Source organism: Balaenoptera acutorostrata, chromosome X, assembly GCF_949987535.1.
Source record: "Balaenoptera acutorostrata chromosome X, mBalAcu1.1, whole genome shotgun sequence".
Classification (NCBI taxonomy): domain Eukaryota; kingdom Metazoa; phylum Chordata; class Mammalia; order Artiodactyla; family Balaenopteridae; genus Balaenoptera; species Balaenoptera acutorostrata.
Window position 1 is genome coordinate 13888341 of NC_080085.1, and position 24585 is coordinate 13912925.

The 24585-nt window shown below is 41.1% G+C and overlaps 1 protein-coding gene across 2 annotated transcripts; it reads right to left on the reverse strand.

Annotated features, from left to right (window-relative positions):
* RBBP7 (RB binding protein 7, chromatin remodeling factor) lies at positions 1-24585 on the reverse strand. Of its 2 annotated transcripts, none has more exons than XM_057538560.1 (12): positions 24261-24585; positions 23297-23441; positions 17419-17564; positions 13780-13926; positions 12539-12654; positions 8341-8501; positions 7449-7575; positions 7255-7332; positions 6272-6348; positions 4275-4332; positions 1194-1304; positions 1-458 (listed from the first exon to the last, which is right to left on the reverse strand). In XM_057538560.1, exons 1-12 carry the CDS (start codon positions 24274-24276, stop codon positions 390-392), a joined length of 1251 nt encoding a protein of 416 aa, XP_057394543.1. In that variant the 5' UTR covers positions 24277-24585; the 3' UTR covers positions 1-389. The 2 variants fall into 2 exon arrangements, with proteins under 2 accessions (XP_057394543.1, XP_057394542.1); XM_057538559.1 differs by having other exon boundaries at positions 13780-13953; positions 24261-24583.

Consider the following 24585-nt stretch of genomic DNA (forward strand, 5'->3'; position numbering starts at 1 on the left):
TTTATTTTAAAACTTTATTTCTGCAAAGCCAATCAAGAAGTGTTGGAGGGAAAAAGTGTAAAAGTTATTCTTGCATATTTAGGAACAGCAAGCACTTAGTTTGAGAAAACAAGGACTTAAAATAGTTGAATCAAAGGCAGTAAGTACCCTGCTACTGTATTTTAAAACAATGGCTGATGATCTTTCTTAAGCAACATTCCTTTCTTCCCTAAAAGCTACAATATGATACAGTACGCAATAGCTCACCTGAAAGTGCTAGGATCAGAAGGTAAAGAACGCCATATGCCACCCCACTTAGACTTCCTACTATACAATGCCATTTGGGCGCTTGATAAATCAAGCATTTGTGTAGCATTACATTCAATAGAAATGTTTCTTGTACTTTGGGTTTAAGATCCTTGCCCCTCCAGTTCCGATGTTGTGACATCTGACTCTTCATCATTGTAAATATTTTCAGCCTGGAGATAACAACCAAATAAAATCAGAGGTAAAACTCCCCACAGATTTTACAGGACTATCTAAAAACAGCATTCACTAGTTCTATCCAGATTTTAGCTGTCACTGGTCAGCGTGATTTAGTGCTGGAAATTAAATGTGGACACATTTTAGAGTAAACTTAGTTTCCTTTTTGTTTTACCCTCAAAGACTAATAAATTTCATGAGGAAAAGGCAGGCCAGTGTTCTCAAAAATTATTTGCCAGCACGTAACTCCACACATACACCTAGCTGCCCGTGCACTACTCCTGATTTCAGTTATCCATAAAAGGTGTTTTCCGAAAGCATTTCAGACACTTCGACGGAGCGATAGCCCTGAAGTGCTCAGTGCGCGTCACCACAGAACTCAGTATCTCAGTGTGAACGCACTGACGTTTCCTCCCGTATCCTTCATGCCTACGACACATCAGACACTCGACATGGAGCAGTGATGCCAAGAGCCCAGCTGAGAAAGGGCGTAACGATCATGAAACTCGGAGCAGGTTGCTATGTCTACGTCAACATGTGCACAGATTTCTCCCAACCCAACAGGTGCATATTGAACTAAAGACTGCTGTTAAAATGGAAAAAGGTCTCTTAAGACTTTCTATAAATATTTGATATAATATGTACCTAAATGTTTGATATATGTCTATTACATTATATCAGTAAAATCTCTCCAAGATAGTCACTGAGGAAAAATAAATACTTTAGCTCACCATTTGCCATATCTGCATGATGTTATCCTCAGACACCGAGCAAATGACCCAAGGCTCATTGGGGTTCCAACTAAAATCTGATATCTTGGCAGTGTGTCCTCCATGAATAAACTGTTAATAAGAAGAAAAAAAGCCTTGGTTTCATATCTCATGTTAGAAGTTTTTAGAGCATCAGTCTTGTAACGGGTCACTGAACTGCAGTTTGGAGGGAGGGTGGTACAGGCTTAGTAAGCCAGCCCTCCACCACTCTTGATTCTGCCAACTTCCAAACCCTCCAAAAAGGTGATAGGATAGTACAACGAACGCCTGGATAACCTTCACTAGGTTCCCCAAATACTATTTTGTTAACACACCACCTGCTGAGCCACCACAAAGTTGCAGACAGCACACCTAACCCCTAAATACTTCAGCCTGCATCACCGAAAACAAAGGACATTTTCCTTCATGACCACAGTGCCGTTTCCATAGCTAATATAATTAACACTAAAATTCTGCCTCATTAGCAAATATATAGTTAGATACAAATATTCAAGGTAATACATTTCCAGGATGTCTTATGTTACATACTCTTTCCTAAAACTGGCCCGCCTGGAGTCTCCTGGTTCTTCTGTGGCCCCCTGAAGGATCCCTCCTTCTCCCCTTTACTAATGGAAAGGCATACTTCTCAGCCATCCTTCAATCTCTCCAAGGCACACTGCCCCAAGGCTGGGGGAAAAAAAGAATTCTCGGGACTCCAGAAAGTCCCCCATAAGGGCTAAACCGAGGTGTTTGCTAAGAAATGCTGAAGCGGGCAGTCTTACTTCCTGCACTGGGCCTTATTTATCTTAGAGTTAAGATTCGGAAGAAACAATTCTTGGGACTTCCTTGGCAGTCCAGTGGTTAAGACTCCGTGCTTCCACTGTAGGGGGTGCAGGTTCGATCCCTGGTCAGGGAACTAAGATCCCACATGCCACACAGCGCGGCCAAAAAAAAAAAAGAGGACTTCCCTGGTGACACAGTGGTTACGAATCCGCCTGCCAATGCAGGGGACACAGGTTCGAGCCCTGGCCTGGGAAGATCCCACATGCCGCGGAGCAACTAAACCCGTGCGCCACAACTACTGAGCCTGTGCTCTAGAGCCCGTGCTCTGCAACAAGAGCAGCCCGCACATCGTAACAAAGAGTAGCCCCTGCTCACTACAACTAGAGAAAAAGCCTGCGCGCAGCAACCAAGACCCAGTGTAGCTAAAAAAATTAAAAATTAAAAAAAAGAAGAAACAATTTTCACATGGACAATATGAATACTTTGTTATGAACTGGTAAGTCACCCTTCCTGACAAAGTCAGATTTGACTCTAGTTTGACAATGAGGTCTATCTCCACCAATTAGGTTGTATGCAATGTAACTATTTTACCTAGTAATTTAGTTTAAAAATTAAGATGGGATAAACAGCTTTTAAAAATAGTCGTAAAGGGGACATAAGTGAAAATACTTTCAGACCACAGGCTTGGAATATATACAGGAGTCATTAAATCAAGACATTGTTATATTTAAATTCTTGTTAGTATCCAGTTTACTACACTTAAATGTCCCTTGATTTCAGACTCTCATGAAAAAAGAAGCAAAATACTAGTGGATTTTGTCAAGGCCCATGAAACTGTCACAGAGACATTATATACAAATACACTGTCCTCTCCCTGCAATATCAAAAAATAGCAGGAAACCTTGAAAACATTATACACTAAGTGCAAGAATCAGTCACAAAAGACCACATACTGTATGATTCCTCTCATATGAAACGTCTAGAACAGGCAAATCTAGAGAGACAGAAAGATTAGTGGTAGCCAGGGGCTCACAAAAGAAGACTGGGAAGTGATGGTTAAAGGGTACAATTTCTTTTTGAGGTGACAAAAATATTCTGAAATTGACTTGTGGTGATGGTTGTGCAACTCTATGAACATACTAAAAATCACTGAAGTGTATACTTCAGTGAACTGTATGATCTGTAAAATATCTCAGTGTTAACAACGTAAAAAAAAGAAAAAAGTAAAAATGGTTGGTAGCAACACCTTAGCTTAAAAAAGACTTAAAAAATTTACGAGGCCCTGCATCACAAAACAGACTTCTCGGATGAAGACACGCAATACAGAATACAGCATTTAGATGCTGTCATGTGTCTATGGTAGCACTTCACTGAGAAATACTATAAGCAGCAGCAGTATTAACACTGAACATGCTAGTGTATCTTTGCCACAGGCCAGCACTGTCAGGCATGGTAACACACAGGACAAGGAGTAAGGGGGTCTCGGATGTCCATACTATGTGGGATCTAGTGAACATCTGTGTGCAGGGCTCATCCTCAGTGGCCTTCTTTACCTTTTAAAAGCGGTGGGCAAAGCCCAAGCATTCCAAAAATTAGTACTGGCCTAAGAGCTAAATATACGTTACAGAGGAACGAGTGATTATCTGCCAAATGACTGGTGGAGACAAATGTTGAATTCAGAGTGAGGACAAAGAACCATTACCAAGTCTGGCAATGATTCATAGAAAAGTGACCTGAAGTGTACAATGAAGGACTCAGAGTCAGGAAGGATGAGGACAGATACCACCATGCAAACCTTCAAAGGGCCAAGGAGATGCCAAGATAATTTAATTAGGAATGGGAGGAAGATGGTGGGCACTGTTGGCATCAACAAGATCGAGGAAGCATTCATTTTTCTGGGCAGGGAACTTCATCAGGTCATTAAGTTTTTCCAAACTGTTAGAAAGTGTTAAGTATTGCTAACTGAATATCAATGCCCCTCACCCCCAAACCCTCAGAAACATCATAATTGAGAGAATCAGTGAGAAATTATTATACACTATTTTCCAGGAGCCTAAATTATTCTTAGTGAAACACTGGTAAAACCTACTGGGCTCTATTTACTATTTTCAATAAATGTCAAAACTCTATCACAATAACCTCCAAGGCCTCCAATTTGAAATCATCTTCAAGAGCTAGAATTTGAAGTTCTTGACTCATTTTCCAGATACATGAAACAATGACAAACAGTCCAATCTGCATATGACATTTCATCTTGCATTAAGAAAAGCCAATATATACCAGGAGCTCTGGAGGCCCATCTTCTGCATCTTCTGCTGATTGTTCTTCTCCAATTTTGCTATTGAGAAAGAACATAATGCCTTCATTACTGAAATTCTTCTAGCATCAATGTTTGCAAAGCCAGCATCAGCCCAGAAATCCCATCCTAAAACACACACTCTAAAAGCAACTTATTTCTCTAATGTTATCGGTTAGAGTTTTTGTATTAATTATTTGGTGGGATGGTGGGGTGTTTACTTTCTGGAAATGGTAATAAGAGCCGTTCATAGCTGAAGCTGAAGAATAGAAATTATTGTTAATAAATATTAACTTAAAATTCATTCAATATTTTAACTGAGGTGTTTCCTGCATTAGGATTAAAAGGTGAAAAGAATATAAAATATCTATAGAAGAACTGATGCCCAGTCCCTACACTTCACTCTTAAAGCCTTTTTCATCCCAGGAGTGAAATACAATTACACATCAGTACTGCAGATGTGTCTAAAGATATGACAACAAAACAACTTTAACTATGGAATGTATAAGCCAAGGAAAGGTTAAGTTTTAATTTTTTCTTATCTTAAAAACTTCAATTTGTAGAATTTGCTGTCAGCAGTTCCAACAGTGAAATCATTCGTTACACACCAATCATCAGCCCTGATACCTAGGTACACAGGGGAACTTTGCTAGTAATAGCTGCCAAAAATATATATATATATACAGCCAAAATACACAACTTTCCATGTGCTAGACTTTTTCTTTCCAATAAAGCTAATCAAACAAACCAAACACATGGGACTGCTAGACAATTATGTTTCTCCTCCCACTGTCAGGAGTACAATTGCTAACATCGACCATTTTAATCCATAATTTTATCTAATGTATTCTTTTAATAGCAAGCAAGACACGAATTAACTTTAAGAAGAAATTATACAATGCCTGCAAATTTATTTACAGCACCCCTAAGGACAATCCAGTTCCCAGGACATCAGACTTTCAAACCTTGCTGCACCAATTCATACAACACTATAGTTTTTGTTTAAGGTTTCTAATTTTACTACTAAAATTGTTTTCAAGTAAAAAAAAAAAATCACTCAAATGTTTGTTTTCAAGATTCTCTACATTTTCAAGCATCTATCACAGCCAGAGTTGGTTCCATAAGAACACAGAACATTAGATGTTTAGCAGTCTTACAACACAAGCATTTTATTCTGCAGTGTCTCTATTCCATACACTGAAAACTGGGTCTACTGTCTCTGTAAGTAAGGCAGCCTTGACTAAAAACTTAGGCCACTTCAAAGCAATACAGGTAGGAAAGAAGTTATTTTCAGGAATTTAATGATTTGAATTTGAGATAAGGACATCTTACAGAGATGTATGTAACGGAACATTATTAATGGCTCTAAAGGCTCAAAAAAAGCAAAGGAGTCTGAAATTCTTGCAATAGCAACTCTGCAGTCAAGGAACTTTAAGAGTTGGGAGCAACTCTTTACACAATGAGCACCCAGAAGAACTTAAGATCTCTGACAGCACGGGCTGTGCTTATCCTGTTCCCAAGTTTACCCCAGCAGTTACACAACCCACAGCGGGAGCTCATACCTGCGAAAAGAACCAATGAAAGCACAGAAGAGCAAATGGTAAAAAAAACTGTGAAAGACTAGTCCTGCAGGTGTACGTGCGACCCAAGGAGACATGAACAGCTAATGTCTTTACCCCCTTCTACAGCAGAAGTGTTTTCAATGCCATCATTTAGACGTTCAAACACACATGCACCCCCGCCCCCTGACTTCAGTCCTAATTATCAATAGAAAAACAAAACCCACATTTGCATAAATTTACAGTGCATTTGCTGATTCACTTCTATTTTAGGGAACAAAGACTCTTCAGGAAGGTACTTAAAATTAATATTAGACTTATTAAACTGGGGTTAGCAAACTGCTCTTCTAGTTTATGAATTACTACATAATCTGCCAGATTAGCATATTTATGCAATTTCTTGTCACCAGATACCAAGTTACCTTAAATCCCACACGTTCAGGCGGCGATCAGTACCACTTGAAGCCAGAATAGTTTCGTTATGTGGAGACCAGTGGACCTAGCAATACATATTTGAAAATGTAAAGAATCATCCGTTCCTAGGTTTGTGGATATTGTTCTAATCCTTGACATTTTCCCATTTCGTGTTCTATACTGTCTCCTTGGCCTACAAGCCCTCACCCTCTTTGTCCTGTCCCTTCAGGTTCTCTTAAATGGACCATCTCCTCAGCTTGCCCCCAGGAAGGTCATACTCCCCAACACAGGGGAACTCAGCTAGGGGTCCAAATAAACTTATTCAGCCCCAAAACCGTCCCAGAAGCTTTTAACATTTTCAATGAAGTGTATTTTAGCCTATGCAAATCTCTACTTTAAACCACATACAAGATATTTTTCACTAGAGGACCCACCATGCTGATATACCTTAAGGGAAGAATCCTTGGATTTCACTTTTTAAAATTTTATTTACTTATTTTATTGATTGACTGCCGTGCCACACGGCTTGCGTGATCTCAGTTCCCCGACCAGGGACTGAACCCAGGCCATAGTAGTGACAGTGCCGAATCCTAACCACTAGACCACCAGGGAACTCCCTTCACTTTTTAAACTGATCCTATTTTGCAAGGTTTTTTCCTTCTACTTCTGAACTAATAGTTTCTAAAAAGCTCCAAGTTATTTCTCACTAGTTAACTTACACAGGAGAAGAGGAGCTTTCAAAAATAAAAAACAGGGACTCCCCTGGCAGTCCAGTGGTTAGGACTCTGCGCTTTCACTGCCGAGGGCGTGGGTTCAATCCCTGGTCGGGGAACTAAGATCCTGCAAGTCACAAGGTGTGGACAAAAAAAAACAAAACAACAACAAAAAACAATGCCCACTGCCCATGATATAAAAGAAAAAAAATTTTTTGATTTCCCTCTACCGAAACGTTACTAAAATCTGACACAGACATCAGAAAACTGTCACATACCTGGAAAATTTCATCTTTATGAGATTCGAAGGTATGGAGTTTCAATTTTAAATTACGCAGATCCCATAAAGCTACAGTCTGAAGAAAAATAAATGAAAAGGAATTCATTTCTGCACTTTACATAAGAATTTTAAAATATTGCAGTAACAAGACCACTGGGTTTGTTAACACCAAGTATGCAAAAACTTAAAAACCTTATCCGCAGAGCCAGTTGCGAGAATGAACTCGCTGTAGGGATTGAACGACAGGCAATTGACCTCGGCGGTGTGCGCATCAACCAGGTGGCTCGGCTTGGAGGTGGTGTTGGACCTGGTGTCCCATCTAAAACACAAAGGTACAAGGCACACAGCACACGAGCAGGCCGCTCAACCCGACCCAGCCTCTCTCCCCAACAGTCGGCGCCCGCGCCAGCACCCCTCCACGCCACTGTTCTCTCGCTAACGTGCCCCTTCAGGGGCACCAACCACGCAGAGCTGGACTTCCAACCACTAAGTGATATGTGCTAAACCTGCGCAAAACAAACTAGGGCTATTTCTGCTTTCTTGTTCCTTAGGTTCCTGTCTGGATTACCAGCTATTTCAAGCATACACAAAATACTACATAAAGAAAAATGTAACAATTTGATACCTACAACCTAGCCTTGTCAAATTTCCATGTTTTGCTTTGTTTGCCTCAGATATTAGTTTATGAGATAAAAAGCATTCCAGGCAGTTGAATGCAATGCAGCCCCGTGGCCATGCCTTGACACAATCACTCTCTCCCTCAACTTCAATGCAAACCACCCTGATCCCAATTTTGATACATACCACTGCCCTAAGCATGTTTCTTTGTGTGTACATACCTGTTTTCCTTTCTTTTTCTAAATAAAAAGTTGTGTTCAATCATACAGCACAGTAACTTTTATGTAAAAAGGCCATACCTACTTGCAGTTTATTATGTCAATTATACCTCACTAAAGCTATTTTTTTTTAAAGGCCAAGACGTAATTAAAAAAAAAAAAAAGAAATCAAACCACAGGCCACCACAATCACTGATGGTCATTCAGGACACCCATATAATGAGACCCCACAGAATTTTCCACCTTACATCATAAGTTTCTGATCATCAGCAACAGATCCAAACAATGACTCATGCAGCAGGTGCCAGGCCACATCCTCTACAACAGCCGAGTGGCCAGTAAAAATCGCTTTAGCATCCACAATTTTGCCTTCCTTTGGTCCTGCATTAATATCCCACAGACAGACAGTCTGAAGAAGGAACAAAACAAGTTGTAAGATACTGAATTTAAATGCTAACACCTTATTTAAAACACCTTTATTAAAAACAAAACTACTTAACTATATAAAAGTTACAAATAAACATGAGGAGGAAATATAAACAAAAGTGAAGCTTCATAAACAGAAGAGTGTATTGGTACAGCTTCCACAATCTGAGATGCAGAGGGCAAGGAAGGTACAGTGTAATGGGGACAGGAAGACAGCATGGTGGCAGGCAAGAAATTCAAGTTAGAGTTTCCACCTACATACATTCAGTCAAGTATCTAAAATTCACCCAGATTACACAACACAACACTGAGAGCCTGGTGTTCAGTATCTACTGAACAGAAATGCACATCTTAAAACTTAACGCTGGGTTGGGAGACTGGGAATTAAAACTAAAATATGCCTCTTAAAAAGCAAAAGCCTTTGGACAAGTCTCACTTCATGGCAGAAACCACTACACACATCAGGAAGTGCAAAAGGTGAATGACCTAGGAACCCCTACGAGGCTACTGGAAGACACCACAGGGCCTGCCCAGACCTCAAAGATCACAGATCAGCAGGCTCTGGGAGTTGAGTCTCTTCTTAACATCTCATCATAAAAATAGTTGAGAAAAGTCTTAAGTTTCTATGAAAAAATACTGCAAGCTATAGTGCAATGATTCTTATCTCAATGGTTTAGAACAAGAGGTAATTCCATTAAGCTATATTCGACCTAATTCCACTGACACTAGTATCAGCTTCATCTCTTTATAAATCACTTTTTTTACTTGAAAGGGTTTCTGTTACATAATACACATGGCCCTTAGTCTCTGTTGATACTTACACACTCGGATGCACAATTTACATGCAAGGAAGGGATGGAACGTGTGGAACTCTTGCCATCACCTGCTCCTCACCTCAGAAGGATCCTGGGAACATTAGCAAGATGCCTGGCATATGTGGAGCCCTTGGGAAACGTCAGCTATTAATTATGACTAGCAACTCCCAGCCTGGTGTCTTCAAAAAGTACTAGCAGTTAAGTTCCTGAGTATAACCCATCCTCCCTGTTGGGAGGATGTTCACTTTGAGGGAAACAAAGGAAAGCTTCCTTCCAGAGAACTGAGGTAGACCCTTGCTTCCCAGCCTCCCTTGGAGCATGGTTGCAAGAACATGACATGGGCTCAATCATCTGACCAGGTCTTCCAATTGTGAACAGCAACAAAGGAGAATCTGTTCTGATGATTGGGGGGTGGGGGTGTTACATCCACTTTCCAAGGGTGGCAAGAGTGACATCCTCACTGGCCTAATTTGGGTCAACGACCCGGCCTCTCCTCTTTTCCAGGCCATTTTCTAGCCGCCACAGCACTTCTGTGAGCTACCCTACCCAATGCCCTTCCAATCAATTCCTTTTCTCTTTAAATCAGCCAGCACCATCTTTGCAGCCACCAAGGAAAATAGTTATGGAAGTTCTCAAAAGAGTAAAAATGGAACTACCACATGATCCAGCAATCCCACTTGGGTATTTATGCAAAGAAAACAAAAACACTAACTCGAAAAGATATATGCACCCCCATGTTCACTGTGGCATTATTTACAATAGCCAAGACAAGGAAACAACCTAAGTATCCATCAATGCATGAATGGATAAAGATGTGCTATATATACACAACGGAATACTACTCAGCCATAAAAAAGAGGAAACCTAGTCATCTGTGACAACATGAACTTTGAGGGCAGTATGCTAAGCGAAATAAGTTAGAGAAAGACAAATACCACATGATCTCTCTTATATATGGAAACTTAAAAACAACGACAACAAAAAACAAGCTCATAGACACAAAGAACAGATTGGTGGTTGCCAGGGGTGGAGAGTGGGAGAAATAGGTGAAGGGGGTATACATTTATTTTTTAAAAACAAATTAAAAGAGATATTTTTTTAAAAGATCACTCAGAAAATGCACCTGAAGAATATCCTTAAAAACAAAAAATAAAAATAGTAAAAAATTTAAATTTACAAAAAGGTAGAGAAAAATTATAGAAAACAAAACAAAACCATCAGCCAGAGTTGGTTTTGGTTGCTTGTAACTAAACAATCTTGACTGGGCCAATTGCCTGCTTTCAATATTTCAAAAAGCTGAACAGAAATTGCAATTAACAGACAGACATATAAAGAAGGTCTGCGATATGACAGGCCCTGTTCTAGGTATGGGGATATACTAAGGAAGAAGGCAAGGAACCTTCTCTCACAAAGCTGACATAAAACACTAACTGTGGCCAAGTTACATGAGCTTTCAAAAGCTCCAGAAGTCTACTCTCGGCTTGTACTTGGAGTCATACCAGACACTTTAGGCTTACAGCGTGGGAACCATGAAAGAAAATATGGGGCTGTTAGTGGCAAGAATGCTACAAACGTTGATCTATAATAAATTAACAAGATCACTTTGCATTTGCGTGGTACTCTTCATTGTTAATTAAAACACTTTATATTAAAAGATGCCAAGGCAACTCAACAGGGAAAGACTGGCTGGGAAAGCTAGACAGCCACACGCAGAGAATGAAGTTGGACCCCTACACCTCACACCATATCAAAATGGATCAAAGACCTAAATACAAGAGCTAAAACTGTAAAATTCTTAGAAAAAACAGGTGTAAATTTTTGTGATGCTGGATTATGTAATGGTTTCTTAGATATGATATCAAAAGCAAAAGTGACATAAAATATATAAACTGAACTCAAAATTTAAAACTTCTGGGCTTCAGAGGAAATCATCAAAAGAGTGAAAAGACAACCCAAAGAATGGGAGAAATTTTTTAAAAATCATATATCTGATAAAGGACTTGAATCTAGAATATATAAAGCACTCTTACAACTCAACAATGAAAAACAGAATTAAAATGGACAAAGGATTTCAATACAAATTTTTCCAAAGATGGTACAGAAATGGTCAGTAAGCACATGAAAAGATGCTCAACATCATTAGTACATATAAGTCAAAACCACAATGAAATACCACTTCACACCCACTAGAATGGCTATAATAAAGACAGACCATAACAAGTGTTGGTGAGGACATGGAGAAACTGGAACCCTCGTGCATTGTTGGTAGGAATGTGAAGTGGTGCAGCTGCTTTGGAAAACAGTTTGGCAGTTCTTCAAACAGCTAAACATAAAGTTACCACATGACTCAGTAATTCAACTCCTAGGTGACTACCCAAGAGAAATGAAAACATATCTACACAAAAACCTGTACAGAAATGTTCACAGTAGCAATACTCAAAGTAACCCCAAGGGGAAACAACCCAAATGTCTATCAGCTGATAAATGAATAAATTGTGGTATATCTATATAATGGAGTATTGTTCAGCCATAAAAAGGGATGAAGTACCGACATTGCTTTCACATGGATGAACCTTGAAAACATTAATGCTAAATAAAAGCAGCCAGACAGAAAGAGCCGCATACTATATGATTCCATTTATATGAAATATCAAGAAAAGACAAATCTACAGATTGAAAGTAAACTAGTGGTTGCCAGGAGCTGGGGGAAGGAAGGAGTGAGGAGCGACTGTTGAATGGGTATGGAGTTACTTTTTGTGACACTTGATGAAAATGTTTTAGAATTAGATAGTAGTAATGGTTTCACAACTTTGTAAATATACTAAAACCCACAGAATTGTACACTTAAAAAACAGTATAAAAAAACCAAAAAACAAAAAACTAAACTAAAATGTAATTTATATTCATCAGGCCTCACAAACACTTTAAAGAGTCTCCATTACAGAGGTCCACTTTTAAATAATGGGACACCTTTTGCCCACTTTCCTTCCACTCTAAGGCTGCTTCAAAAGAGCTTTGTGGAATTCTAGGGCTCCAAAACGGCAGTGTGATAACCATTTCTCTAAATCCTGTGGAAATGTTATCACAACAATCAGTATTATCTTAGAAAACCTTTCATCTATTAGTCTCCTTCAGTGCAGAGCTGTCCGTGACACAGTCTTTAACTCTCAGTGCATGAGTAGATTAGGAAGAATAGGTTTCTCACATGGTCGTCAGATGCACTTAAGAGATGTCCACTCAAATTAGAATTCCAAGAAAGACCATAGCCTTCCTTTTGGTGGCCTCTTAACCTAAGATCAGGATTACATTCTCCACTTGGGTCTAAAAAAACAAAAAAAAAAAAAAAAAAAAAGGAAGAAAGAAAGAAAAGAAAAGAAAAAAAAAGAAAAAGAAATACATTAACTACTAAGTGATTATCTGTTTATCAGAACTGGTAAGAGCAAATTCTCACTCCTGAGTGAGCCATAACATTTATCATAATGCCTGGAAAAGCACCACACACAAACAAGGACTTGGTTTCACCCACGACCACCCTGAAAAGCTGTTCTCTGTGCTTCATTTCAAATACTCAATGCAAACCAGGCCTCATGACCATAAAATGACTTGTTCCTTTGCAAAACCTAGTACTAAGCTCTAACACAAAATACTGAAAACTATACCAGCCCACAAATTTACATGGTGACAACCCACCCCAGCTCCAAGTCAAGTTTTAAAAACATTTTTGTGAGGAAATAGTTAACACAGCAGGTCTGGCTGTTCAGTCCTTGCATGTCTCCAAGGTAGCCTGCAACCATGACTGACCTAGCCAGCCCCTGGGAATGTGACCCTCACAAAATTCTTCATGTCGCCGTCTGACGAAGCTGTGTACGCCCAGAGCAGTGGGGCATGCTGTGGCAGCTTGTCGAGACCTGTAGGATTGTTGAGCAAGATTCATGATGCATCTGGCTTCACTGCTGGGGTCCTGAGTTTCCCTTACCATGGCTGGTCACAGAGCAGAATATACCTGTGTGACCAGACCTCCTTAAAATCCCCAGACACTGAGACTCAAATGGGCTTCCCTGGGCAGAGATATTTATGCCCCTGTGGTATGTGGCCCCAGAGGAGAAGGATTCACAAGTCTATGCCTGACCTCTCTGGACTCTGCCTGATGTGTATCTTTCTCCTCCTGTTTTTGCTCTGTATCCTTTGCTATAATAAACCTCAGCCAGTTTTTATTCCCGTTTTTTGCTCTATATCCTTTGCTCTAATAAACTTTAGCCAGGAATATAATAACCTGCTGTGAGGTCCTTCTGTTAAATCACTGAACTTGAGCATGGTTTTGGGACCCCTGAAACAATTTCTAAACCTTTAAAAATTAGAGTATACTAGTTTGAATGACGTCAAAGCAATTATCATTTTGAATCAAGAAGAAGGGTCAAGCAATGGTCTGACTTTATTACTACATACCTGGTTTAGCAGGGTGCTTTGTATAGTCAAAAACCAGCACGTCAGAAGACGGCGTTTTTGTAGCAATGATGTGAGGATTCTGCGGCATGTAACGAGCACGGTTTACTTCTCCTTCGTGGTTAATTTTAATTTCACATTCAATTTTTCCTGTTACAGAACCAAAGCCACCAAATTCTAATGTGAGAAGAAAGAAATAAACACATACACTTACGATTAAAATTCACAAGTCACTCAGTTTAATCAACCTGAGATTTTAATCTGACAGAATACAACACAAATTGACAACAGAGAGGAAGAGAGGGTGCGTGAGCACACAAAAATATAGGCTCGCTTGCCACTTGGAATTAATTTATTCTCCAAGCCCATGTAAATTGGAAAATATTGATACCTATTTTATACAGTTCAGTTCCACCTTGGACTTAAAACATTTAAAAATCGGCTTCTTTCAGTAGTGAAGATGATGTAATTATTCACGAAAATTCAAATAACCACACAATTAACACACCTCAGCCTTTTAGTTCAAATACAACTCATTTGGAAGTGCTGAAATTAGAACTGTATTCTAGGTTTCGTTAAGGCAGGTTCACCCTCAGGAGTATGAACACTCCTTGACTGTGAAGTCAAAAACATCCTCATGTCGGAAATCCAACTAACACCCACCCAATCCCAAGACAGACAGACAGACACACACACACGTACGCCAGTTCCACCAGAATCCTTGAACATATTCAATCCAGTTGAACATGTCGGTTCAACTGCTAGTGGAGTGCCAAAGCTAAAAGTGAGAAAGCCACATAAAAAGTATAACTTCGGAGCAGCACCAAGGTGATAGCAGAAAGAATATAAGGAGAGAACAACTAAGCAGATAACAGCAAACAAGAACATTTTCTTTTTTGTGCTCATAGATAAAAACCTGAATTAGTTGCTGACTTTTAAAAATTCGGAAGCTTCACATTATAACTGTTATTTCTTCCTGACTCTTCTCCTTTGCACGTTCCTTTTTAGCTCACCCTGTGTCTCAGGTCAAGTAACACTAACTCAAATGCCTAATGAAACAACGCAGGTAACAACGAAAACAGACTGGCTGGGGCCTGGCGAAAACACACGGAAAGCAGTAAGCCATTTCTGTTTCAGCCAGGTCTCGCTATGTGGGAATGCTTAAGCAACACTAGCTCCCGTGCCTTACTATCAGAATTTAGTTATTCTTGGGAATTCCCTGGTGGTCCAGTGGTTAGGATGCAGTGGTTTCTCTTCGGGGCCTGGGTTTGATCCTTGGTTGGGGAACTAAGATCCCGCAAGCCACGGGGCCAGGGTCGGGGGACGGGGGGAAGAATTTAGCCATTCTTCTCTATGGCAAACACTGCCTACTATTTCTGAGGCTCAAAGTCATATCCCATTTCACACAACCCCTCTCACACAACCATACGCAATCACCCATTTCCCTCTTAGCACTTCCCCTTCCCATCGTGGCAATGGAAGAAAATGCCTCAGCCTTTCTAAGACACCCCTCCTGATCCTATCACCTGCCACCTCCAGAGACCCTGCTCCAAAGCTGCCGCTTTTATATTTTCAATCTCCCACCACCGTGGACCCCAAGGATTCTTTCTCATCCTTCTGCTACAAAGAGACTCAAGTTTCCAAATTCCTTTAGTGAAAACAAACTCAACAGCTCTCCTTTAATAAAAACTGGGCTTCCAGGTAAGATTTACTGTGTACACAGGGCTTTGTTTTCTCAAACTCAAAAAGAAAAGCTTGAAAAATCACTATCTTAATGACAATAGTATCCATTAAAAATACCATAACTGAAAATTTAAAAAGGTGTTAACTGTGAATTATTTAGTCACTTGTTAGAATGTAATTCACTGGACAAGTTACTAATAATGATATCTCCATGTATTATGCACAAAGACTAATTCTTAAGCTGAAAGTCCAATTAAGTACATAGTTTAGGACTAACAGCCATTAAAATTTTTCTGATTACAACAATATTTACAGAAATAATACATAAGGTTGTAGGGTAATGGACTATGAATTGTGGAAGTGGTAAACTGAGTAAATCATTTTGGAAAAAGGTTTATATTATTTTAGGTTGACAATGAATATACCACACAACTCAGCAATTCCACTCCACTACATAAATTCTCCCACGTGTACGAGGAGATGGGACAAGGATGTTCACTGAAGCATTGCTCCTAACAGCAAAACACCCACATAGATACAACCCAACTGCCCCTTGATAGAAGAATAAATTCAGGTTTAAGCATAATGGAATACTATACAGTTGTTAAAAGAATGACCTAGACATTTACATAGTATACACAGACAAAACTGAATGAAAAAAGCAAACTGCAAAACAACATTATGTATGTTTACTAGTGTATGAATAATAAAAATACAAATAGTTGAAAATGGCACACTAATTTCAGGACAGTGGTGAATTCTGGAGAAGAAAGCAAGGAGGAATGGAGTAGGGGTGGCAGGACCTTAGCTAAAAAGTAGAATTTTATTTTCAATAAGAAAGCTCTATTCAACCATTTGGGGCTGTGAGGAAAGCACTAACCCAGCAGGTCTGGTTGCTTAGCCCTCACAGCTCTGACAGACACTGGGCCCATGACTGACCCTTGACCAACTCCTGGGAACATGGACCTCAGAATGTTCTCGATGTCACTGATGGGTTGATTTTGTGGTGTACACCTGAAGCAAGGGACCATGCTGTACCAGTTTGTCAGGGTTGCTTTGCACAAATATCAAGATTGATGATACACACCTGATTTCATTACAGGGGTCCCGAGTTTCAGCTGTCATGGCTGGCTGCCAGTATGATGGGCCTACAAAACCAACCCCCATGAAAGACAGACCCTGACCCTCGAATGGGTTTCCCTGAGCAGAGATAGTCCACACGTGTCCCTGTCGTTTGCTGCCAGAGGGAAAGCACATCCTGTGTGACCCTGGATGAGACTTGTGCTGGACCTCTGTAGATTCCCTGATGCATATCTTTTTCCTGCTGCTTTTGTTCTGTATTTTTCATTGTAACAAACTTTAGCCATGAGCATAATCTGCTGAGTCTTGTGAGTCCTCCTAGCAAAATCACCAAACTTGGGTGGTTGTGGGAATACCAAAGCAGGGGAATGTATGTTTGGATTGGGGGATGGGAGTCAACAGCTTCCATAAAAAACCCACTATTAACGTTTGGTGTAAATGCCTCCTGACTTTTTCTATGCCTACACCAACACATATTCTTACTGTTACCAAAACAGTTACTATAATCACACATACCAGTTACTCACTTTATCTTGGAAACCTTTCCATACCAGTGCATAGATTTATCTCCCTGTCTGTGTGTAAAATTCAAAGTTAGCTCATTCTTAGTAATTGCTGCACAGTATTTCAAACATACCATAATGTGTTTGACCAATTTCCTATGAACTAACATCTGGGTTGCTAGGTTGAGCCTAATTTTTCAATCTTGCAAATAATGCTACTGTAAAATCCTTGTGCACATGTGGGTGAGTAGTTCTGTAGGATAAAGTCTTAGAAGTTAAACAGCTGGGCCAAAAGATATTAGTACAACGTTTTAATAACATATAATTAGAGGCCTATTCCTTTAGACACCAATGCTGGAATATATGGTATACCTACCACCCTTCTCACTGTCACAGTGGGAAGCATCAAACTGTGCATCATCATTCGGAATATGGACTCGAGCAACCACGAGATGATTCTGCTCATCAGATGTGTGAGTCCCCAGCACTAGCCAATGAAGGGCATAATCCTTTCCTTCTGGTCTGTTTAGGAAAGAAAGAAAGTCATACTAATCCTTTAAGAAATCAGTTGCTAACAAATCCAGTCCATCACCCATCCCCATGTTCATAAATCATGACTTCTTGCCTAAAAAAAATCTTCAATTTTAATACACTAGTTGTTTCTGGTTTCCGAGTAAGAGGCAACAAAGTAGAATGGAAAAAAATAAAGTGCTGAGTCAGAAAAACTGGGTTTAAATCCTGACTCAAACTAAAATTAGTTATATACAATTCCTTAAATCACAACTTACCTGTGGGCCTCAGTTTCTTCACCTAAACAACAGGTTATGAGTGAAAATGGCACGATGTGAAAACCCCTTGTTTATACTTATGGTGCTTAAAGTTTATAAAATAGGCATTCTCATTTTTATGGGAGAGGGGAGGTGGGTCTTTGTTACCCCATTCTATGGAAACTCACTTTGTGGCTGAAGAAATCACTGATGCCTCTTGGCACCCTGGTCCAAGAAATGATTTTGCATCTGCATCTATTAACAATGCTTAAGCAATGACTCTGCATCTGTATCTATTAACAATGCTTTACCATTTGTACTATCTAGAAGAGCAATTTTCACCTGTGTTCCATGGTCCCATCTCAGTAAGGAAGGCTGAGAAGTAAGGCTCTGGGCCCCAGCATCAGACAGCCTAGACTATTTATCTGCTTCTAAATTCCAGTTGCACAAAGGATTCAGTGGTTTAGAAAAAAGGTTTGTGGGTTACTTCTAGGCATGTAATTTATTAATAACTGGGCTTCCCTGGGAGTGCAGTGGTTAAGAATCTGACTGCCAATGCAGGGGACATGGGTTCAAGCCCTGGCCCGGGAAGATCCCACATGCCGCGGAGCAACTAAGCCCGGGCGCCACAACTACTGAGCCTGTGCTCTAGAGCACGCAAGCCACAACTACTGAGCCCACGTGCCACAACTACTGAAGCCCGCGCGCCTAGACCCTGTGCTCCACAACGAGAAGCCACCGCAATGAGAAGCCCACGCACCGCAACAAAGAGCAGCCCCCGTTCACCACAACTAGAGAAAGCCCACGTGCAGCAACGAAGACCCAACGCAGCCAAAAGTGAATAAATTTATTTTTAAAAAATCTATTAATAACTAAAAAATACAAGATGAAATTTTACCAATATTTGGCTTAGGGTAAAAAACAGCAATAAATACACAAAAACTCCAAGAACAGAATAAGGCAGCCACGGCTAAGCAACAGCAGTTTATTTGAAAAAAGACATGGGTCTGAGTCGACGTACATTCAGTGACCAAGAATACGATGTGGCTATCAAAAAAGGTAATTAATTTCATCTTAGATGAACTTATACAGGGAAGAAGGCAAAACACATGAGCATTCACTTATTTTTTTTTTCACTCACTTATTTTTAACTGGAAAAACCACACTTAGAAAATTAGGGTCTAGCAATGTACTTTAGGAGGATTTAGACAAAATGAAACCTTTACAAGGAATAGTGGCTTAAAATGAAAGGGAACCTAAACGTATCTCCCGAGAACCGTTTGAAAAGAAATAGGAATACTTGAGAGAAAGGAGGCAGCACAGAGCAATGTTAGGACTGACAGAAAAGGAAGAAAGTGACTTCTTTTTAATGGCATTAAGCAGAAAAAAGTAAGACCAACAGGTAAAGTTACAGGTTAAACAGGTCAATTCATCATACGACCTTGCTAAGGAGCAGGACCACAAGATGGACTAGAGGATCTGGAAAGCTCCTTTTGACTCTAAAATTCAATTATTCTGGTTTCCCCTGACCTGATCATCATATAAGGATTTTTCTTTTTACTACAAATTCTTTCATCTCCATCATTAAAATACAAGCCTATTTTCCTGAGCCAATCAATATCTATTTTCCTCCAATACTGGATGCACCTAAGGCTGCAGAAGCACTCATTATAAAAGACCTTGTGCATTTTCAGTGCCAGAATCCTTTGACCACTTTAACTCTACTGCTAAGACATTCACCCAACAATCACAGATTATCACAAGGTTATTCTCAGTAGCATTGCCTGAAGCAGTGAAAGACTGAAAACAAATATCCATCAATAAGGAACTGGTGACATAAATTATAGTATATCCATAAATGGAATTTTATGGAGCCCTTAAAACAAAAGAACATATATCTAAGTATGCTGATAGAAAAAAGTCTCCAATATAAACTTCTAATTAAAAAGTCAAGTGAATTGGGAATTCCCTGGTAGTCCAGTGGTTAGGACTCCATGCTTCCACTGCAGGGGGCATGGTCAGGGAACTAAGATGCAAAGTCAAGTCAACAACTTCCTACCGGAAAAAAAGATGGAGGGACATAGCATGTACTTCTTCATGCCGGCAGGATGGATAAGAAATCGCAAACAAGGACTGCCTCCGCTCTGGGTAAGGGAACTAGGAGAATAGAGGATGTGGAAGGGGGACTTATGCAGTTTTGTATCATCTGAGTTTGAATGTATACACAGGTTTTTAGGTAGAGAGTAAGTCTTAACATGTTTAAGAAATTATCCAATTAAGAGATACGAAATAATGATCTACCAGTTTTGAAAAATAATTTCTTAGAGATACCTAAATAAAAAATTTAAAGAGCTAAATCAATTATATGGATGATCACCTAAGTGAATTTAAGGACAACAGCTTACAAAGTGCAAGTAATCATTCGGAAGCATGTTGTATGTAGGCAGAAGGCCAGCCTGATGAGGCTGAGTAGAGCCTAGCTCTCAAAGAGCCAGGCTATAAGAGTAGTCAACATTTTTACTGTCCTACATAGTGACCCTACGTAGTGACGAAACAGAATCACAGTCCCTTCATACCCCAAACAGAACCCTGCAAAGCACCAGACAGCCATCCTCAACACCCAAGAATGCAGGCTGGCTGGCATTTTCTTGCATTCCCAGAGCCACTGCACGTCCCACAACCAGATCCCACTTCTTTGCACGCAAAGAACACCATGGAATACATAATTTAGTTAAAGTATTTTCTGTTAAGTTCCTCAGTGTTAATGTAAAAGTAATATCTGGAGGACTTCCCTGGTGGCACAGTGGTTAAGAATCCGCCTGCCAATACAGGGGACATGGGTTCGAGCCCTGGTCTGGGAAGATCCCACATGCCGTGGAGCAACTAAGCCCGTGCACCACAAGTACTGAGCCTGCGCTCTAGAGCCTGTGAGCCACAACTACTGAAGCCCACGTGCCTAGAGCCCGTGCTCCACAACAAGAGAAGCCACTGCAATGAGAAGCCCGCACACTGCAAAGAAGAGTAGCCCCTGCTCGCCGCAACTAGACAAAGCCCGCGCACAGCACCAAAGACCCAAAGCAGCCAAAAATAAAAATAAAAAATAAATAAATAAATAAAAAGTAATATCTGGGCTGAGAACACACAGATCTATAATTTTAAAATCTTTACGCAAAACATGTTATAGGTAACATTTTAAAAAGACGTCAGTATATTACTCAGCCATAAAAAGAAATGAAATTGAATTATCTGTAGTGAGGTGGATGGACCTAGAGTCTGTCATACAGAGTGAAGTAAGTCAGAAAGAGAAAAACAAATACCGTATGCTAACACATATATATGGAATCTAAAAAAAAAAAAAAAGTCATGAAGAACCTAGGGGCAGGACGGGAATAAAGACGCAGACCTACTAGAGAATGGACTTAGGGACATGGGGAGGGGGAAGGGTAAGCTGGGACAAAGTGAGAGAGTGTCATGGACATATATACACTGCCAAATGTAAAATAGATAGCTAGTGGGAAGCAGCCGCATAGCACAGGGAGATCAGCTTGGTGCTTTGTGACCACCTAGAGGGGTGGGATAGGGAGGGTGGGAGGAAGGAGACGCAACAGGGAGGAGACATGGGGATATATGTATAGGTACAGCTGATTCACTTTGTTATACAGCAGAAACTAACACACCATTGTAAAGCAATTACACTCCAATAAAGATGTTAAAATAAATAAATAAATAAATAAAAATAAAAAGACTTCAGTAAACAGCATTCATTAAAATACAAATGGAAAAAGAGAGATATTCCACCCTAACAAATGATTTCTGAATAGGAAAGGGTGGGAGAATTACCATCAGTCACCATTTACTGTGTACTCACTCTGCGCCAGCACTTCAACATGCATGATCTTATTTACTTCCTCAAGTGTAGGCTGTCAGAACCATCGGCACCTCCATTTACGGACCAGACTACTCCAGGATAGAGACTGACCAACCTGCCCTAATTCACAAAGCTAAGAAGCAAGGGGCAGAATTCAAACTCATGTCTCTAACCTTAAAGCCTCGGCTCTTTTCTACGGTTAGAGTAGGTCAAAAAGATCCAAGCAAATGTAAATCATTTGCTTAACAGGAAGACACAAAGAGTCAAATGCACATGATGCTCTAAACCAGAACCTCAATACCCTTAAGCATTTGACGGTCAAAGTTATAAATGTCAAGGATTAGAAATCTCCACTATTTAGTTCTTGGCTCTTCTTCCCACATCTGCATATTTACATTGAGATTTTGGGGAGGCCCAGTGGAAGTCCCTAACTGTATGGAAGTCAATGTTCACATATGGATAATCTGGCCATATGAAGAGTTTTATATGAAGGTAATTTACTCTTATTTTTAAAAGCTGTTGAAAAATCCCCTCTCTAGGTTAGAGTTTGATTAATCCTCATTAAGTTATATGCTCACAATACTCAAAATTTAATACACTTTTAAAGTACAAGGCCACGCGCACCGCAACGCAGAGTAGCCCCCACTTGCCACAACTAGAGAAAAGCCCGCGCGCAGCAACGAAGACCCAACGCAGCCAAAAATAAATAAATAAATAAATTTATATTAAAAAAAAATAAAGTACAAGGCCAAGTTCCTACTAGGAAAAGTGCAACTGTATGAGAAAGATAACCTAGTGCAGAGGTTGCCTCAACTCTGGGGCCACCTGGTTTGGGTTTGAAAGCCTGCTCCGCCACTTACCAGCTGTGTGATCTGGGGCATGTTACGTCATATCTCAGCCCCAGTTTCCACATGATTAAAAAAAAAGAATGATAAAAAGTAATTATTGTACTGTGTATTAAACCAAATAATAGGACATAAAGCTCTTCAGATGCGCCAGGCCCTATTCTAAGTGCTCAATAAATGTCAGCAATTACTACCAGAGAAATTTTACAAAGAGGTGCAAAGAACACTCTCATAAAGACCAACAGCAGCCTCAAAGTGTATCCCATACTATAAGCCAACAACACCACCTTTTCATTGGTGAACTGCTGCTAAATTCTCTTCACCTTTGCCAATTAAAACGTATTCATCTTGGGGGCTGGTTACAAGGGTGTATTCACTTTGTAAAAATTCATCAAGCCACACGCTTATGATTTGTGCACTTTTCTGTACACATGCTATTTTCCCATAAAGTTATAAAGAAATCCATTAGTCTGGGGCCCAAAGAAATGCTGATCTATATTTAAGTCCAAGAAATGTCAAACATATCCAGTGCATCCTACATATATCCTTAATCTCACAACAGATTCTTTGTCCCCTTTTAACGCCACATTTATACGTCAGAAACCACCCCATAAATCACTTAAGTCTTGAAAATAACAATCACCTGCCACATCACGCAAGGTCTAAATTGATTACCTGCTTATGTTCTATGTATAAAACGCCAAAAAAAAAAAACTAGGAAATTCAAGTCAATAGTTAAATTTATGCGAAATAAAAGTTGCCAGAAACCCTTACTTAGTCACTTCAGGAAGCCACTGAACGGTAAGACTCGGCCACTGAAGAGCATGGGTCATAACCAGGTCATATAGAAACGGTGTATTCTTCTTCCAGATTTTATATTCTTCATTGATGACACGCTCCTCCACAGTATCTTCAAACACTGAAATTTGGAGAAAGCCCACACGATTAAGTGGCTGAGAGGGATCGGAGTCAGAATCTCCACTGGAGGTCACCTCGAGACGGCCACACCTAATCTCCTCTTTCTCTTTACCTCTAATTTGGACACGAACAACCAACTGCTCTTCCAGAACGTGGAGAGAATATTAACACCAGGAAGCTTATTTTTTGCACGTTAAGATCAATACCGCCTGCGTATACAAAATTGGGTAATTACACAGACATCGCAATTGTTTTGCAGGTTACAGCTGTTCGCACCTGTTCCAAGATGACGACCCGTATGTAGAGGACCTCCCCGACCCACCCGGCGAGACGAATCCACGTGTAGCAGAAACCCATCAGTCCGCTCCCTCCATCCCCCACCAGGAGAGGCCTCTGATCCCACGAAGCCCGCGTCGGCAGCCATAAGCCAGCGGATTCCAGAATCCCCCGGACAAGGGCCGCGACCCCGAGGCGATCGACGCGCGCGCGTGTTAGGAGGCGCCGTGCCCGCTTTCCGGCGGCAGAGGCCGCCTCCGCCCGGGGGCCTAGGGAGCGCCGCCGCCGGAGGGGGGTGGCGGGAGGGGGGGGTGGCGGGAAGGGGGCCCAACCCGCGGCCCCACGCCCGGCTCCGGAAGTGCTCGGAGCCCTCCGCGCCGCAGCCCTGTCCCGCGTAGGCCCCTCGAGGCGCGCGCCGAGCCTCGCGCCCGGCCCCGCCCCCTGCTCCTCACGCCAATTCGCGCCTTTCGCCGGCGCGTGCCGCGGCCTCGCACGCCCGCCGCCCCCCGCCGCCCGGCGCGCGCCGCCCCGCAGGGCCTCTTACTCTCTTTACTCGCCATCTTGCGTCGGCTGTTCGCCCCTCGCCGCCTCCTCGGACTCCCCTTGCTAGCCAAGAGCAGCCCAACCGCAGGCGCTCCTGCCTTTCCCAGGCACGTCACACACTTCTAGCTCTCGAAGCCTGAGCTCCGTCTTACAGCCTGGGTGCTCCCCAGACGCTGCGTCCTTCTCTCTTGCCTCCTCCCCGCTTACGGGTACCGAGGTCTGAGGCGCTCTTCTCTCTCTCTCCAAACTTGGAACGAGACTTTTCAACCCGCGCCTCCCAGCCCGCCCAGGCAGCTGAGCGCAGGCGCATCCGCCCTGGGAAAAGT